Source organism: Cibotium barometz, chromosome 51, assembly GCF_041138505.1.
Source record: "Cibotium barometz isolate CiBa-2024 chromosome 51, ASM4113850v1, whole genome shotgun sequence".
Classification (NCBI taxonomy): domain Eukaryota; kingdom Viridiplantae; phylum Streptophyta; class Polypodiopsida; order Cyatheales; family Cibotiaceae; genus Cibotium; species Cibotium barometz.
In genome coordinates this window covers 27,042,332-27,045,684 of record NC_141096.1, presented here as the reverse complement: position 1 = coordinate 27,045,684, position 3,353 = coordinate 27,042,332, and the positions used below count along the sequence as shown (strand labels likewise).

The following is a 3,353-nucleotide window of genomic DNA, read 5'->3' as shown; positions in this document are numbered from 1 at the left end:
TTGAAATTCAAATGATGATTGTGCAATGTGCATGGGTTTTGGGGAGAAAAAAATAAATAAAAAGAAATCGTAAATACTCTAAGGATGATGATGATAAATCATCTAATATTTCAAGCTCCACGTGGATAGCTGACTGATTGTACGGAGGTCAACGAAGGGGGGCATCCGAGGGTTGGAAGGGTGCCACGTAGGCTTGAGTGTGGCCAAAGCAGTTGAGACCCAAAACGCTAAAGCTGACGTGTCGGGGAACAAAAAAACGAACCAAGGACTGGTCAGTTGGAGCAATGATGACGCGTTTGGACGTGATTGGGTAGTGGCCTCATAAAGGCTTCTTTTTCTAGGGTTTTTTAACCCCTCGAAAATTCATGGTAAAGCTACTGCGGTAAAAACCTTGAAGTTAACTTTTGGCAGCCATTTTTATGTTTTCTTCTGTTCTGTGTGTTTGGGCAGCGGCACTCTCGTCTCTCTTCGCGGAGGAAACAGTAAACTGTACACACAGAGAGGGTAGAGGCCCTGCCATATACACAGGCATTTGGTCCCCAACCTCTTCTCTTCCGTTCCCCGCCCGCCTGCTCGCCCCCCCCCCCCCCCCTCCCTGTGAGGAGGGCTTCAGAGGCTCCTCTTCCTTCATCGCCATCACCACATGGAAGAAACCCTCCCACAACACTCTACCTCAACTACATCAGGTATGGCAACCTCTTTTTGTACCTTGATTTCGTGCAGGTGTTTGTCTGTTCTAAAACCTTTGTGCTTTAGTCTTAAGCTTTTCAAGAGTTTCATGTGCTCTCAGTCCTTTTTAAGTCATTGGCTTGAAATGCTTAGCTTGCTTGAACTTGGGGTTTCTGAAGAGTTTGATGCACTATCTCACCTTGCCATGACTTCCCCTTTTGTCGGTGCCGCGCTTTCAAGTATTTCAAGTATTTCCTTTTTGATTCGTTGGCCGGAAATGCCTAGTATGCTTAGACATGGGTATCTCAAGAGTTTGATGTGCTTTGGAATCTTCTCACCTTACAATGGCTTCCTCTTCCCTTCCCCTCCCCTCCCCTCCCCTCCCTCCTCCCCTTTTGAGATGATATTTTGGTTGTACATTGCCTTAAACACAAAGGCTTTGCACAGAGCCTAGCGCATGTTTATCAGCAATACATGCATTTTAACTAGACCTATTTGGGTGGTTGTGTGGATACCCTGCGATAGCAATCAAGAACTAATCCTGCTTAACATTGTGTGACCTGAGTCTATTTCAACCCAACACTGTTTTAATGCTATCTGATGCTTTTGAAGGCGATGTGGTCTCATTTTACATCCATTGTTAGCTGCTTCCGACTGTGAATGCTTGAGAATGTGTCGGTACACGAGGATGATTCTGTTGGTTTTGAAGATAAAACTCATTTATTGGGGCTTTCTCTGTAGGGTTGCTGTAGTGGAATTGTTCGAACATTTGAGCAAATTTGCAGTAGCTCTGGGAGAAGCTTGACAAACGCATATGGAGACATTGACATTGCGCCTATCATCAAAGCTGGACAGAGATCACGAGGTGCAAGAGGCTACAAAAGCCGGTCTGGAGAGCGCATATCACCTTCTCCATATTCTCTCACAGCAGGAACAGCATAAGTACCAGCACTTGTCAGAAGATGGGAGTACAGTAGCTGGTGAAGCGGTTTCCAAGTTTAGGAAGGTGGTAAGCTTATTGAGTAGAAAGGGACATGCAAGAGTCAAGCGAGGCCCTAAGAAGCCTGAGGGTGTCCCATCGAATGGCTTCGAGGATGGGTTTAGGGGAGGCTTTCATCTCCGACTTGACTCTGAAGGTGCTGCCCATGACTCGGTTTCAGCTGAGAAGGGGCTTGCACACAATGTAGGTCAATGCATGCCTTCTCAGAACTCTTCTGCAGGGTTACAGAATGGAGGCATGGAGGCCTTAATTCGATATCACACTCAACTACTTGGACAACAAATGATGCATGCTCAACCTCCCCTATACGTGCAACCTTCTGGTGCACGATGTGATGGAGTTCCAACTCCCTATTTCAGTGTAGATAACTCCGTAAGCTGCAGCCCCCTTTCTTCAGCAAGGTCTTTCTTGTCTTCCCTAAGCATGGATGGCAGCATAACAAATGACAAGCAGCTCCTTCTTCATCAATCATTCAACCAGTTACAAGCGCGGATTACTGCTGCCTCAAAGAGGAAGTGTTTTGGGAAGGGTGATGAAGCGGAGGGAAAGTGTGTAATGAGTGGGCGATGCCATTGCTCCAAAAGGAGGTAAGGGTCTGAGGTTTCGATACACGGGCCAACTTAATTGTAAGAGAGAATTGTATGGAGCATTTGCACATGTCTATTAAGATGAATCTGAAATGTTTCTTTAGGAAATCAAGGGTGAAACGTGTGATCAAAGTTCCAGCCATTAGCAGTAAGCTGGCTGATATTCCACCTGATGATTACTCATGGAGAAAGTATGGGCAGAAGCCAATCAAAGGGTCTCCACATCCTAGGTACATGATTGCTTTAAGGTTTTTGTTAGTTTGTATATTATTGTGATTTCTGTCCTATGATTTATTGGATAAATTATGAATCATTTGTCTGTAAGGTTTGTTTGTCCTATGAAATAATGTGGCCAGTATTGCTTTACAGGGGGTATTACAAGTGCAGCAGCATGAGGGGCTGTCCTGCAAGAAAACATGTGGAGCGTTCACTAGATGAGCCGACCATGTTGATTGTGACATATGAAGGAGATCATAACCATCCACGGATCATTCCCGGTGGTGGAAGCTTGGTGGTTCATCCTTAGAAAGATCTCATTAAGGACTGGTCCAGAACTGCACTTCATGGGCTGCCAAAGTCTCTGTCAATTGTTTCAAGTTTTGGTTAAAGTTTGGTGTGGGGGGCTCTCTACTAATCCTGATATTAGGAGTTCTGACAATGGGTAGCACAGAAACGAACCACTTTGGACTGAAGATTGTAACTCTATAGCGAAGCTCGAGATACTTTGCAATGCTGCATGCTGCAAGCAGCAATGCTTTAGAAAGCGGGTTTTAGCTGCCCATTTTGTCAGTATCTTTTGCTAGGTTCCCATAACTCTGTGGTTGAATGCCTTGAGTAATGGTGTGTCTTCTAGTAAATCATAAATACACAGCTTAAGAGGGCCTTTTAATCTGTGTTCTTTGGCTCATATACTTGTTACTTTATTTCTTCCACAGTTGAAATCTATATTAAGTGCCTGCCAAGGGGTTTCTAGTAGTTGCAAGGCTTGTAGCATGTAGGTACTAATCTATATTAAGTGCCTTCCAAGGGGCTCAAGGGCCTTCTAGTGATTGCAAGGCTTCTAGCATGTAGGTACTAACCTTTTAAAAAGGCAAAAT

General features: G+C 44.7%; 1 protein-coding gene across 1 annotated transcript; it reads left to right on the top strand.

Annotated features, from left to right (window-relative positions):
* The first annotated feature begins 444 nt into the window (after positions 1–444).
* On the top strand, positions 445–3,145 carry LOC147609480 (putative WRKY transcription factor 39). Its single transcript, XM_086787793.1, has 4 exons — positions 445–686; positions 1,411–2,256; positions 2,361–2,486; positions 2,626–3,145. Exons 2-4 carry the CDS (start codon positions 1,484–1,486, stop codon positions 2,780–2,782), a joined length of 1,056 nt encoding a protein of 351 aa, XP_086643919.1. The 5' UTR covers positions 445–686; positions 1,411–1,483; the 3' UTR covers positions 2,783–3,145.
* The last annotated feature ends 208 nt before the right edge of the window (positions 3,146–3,353 follow it).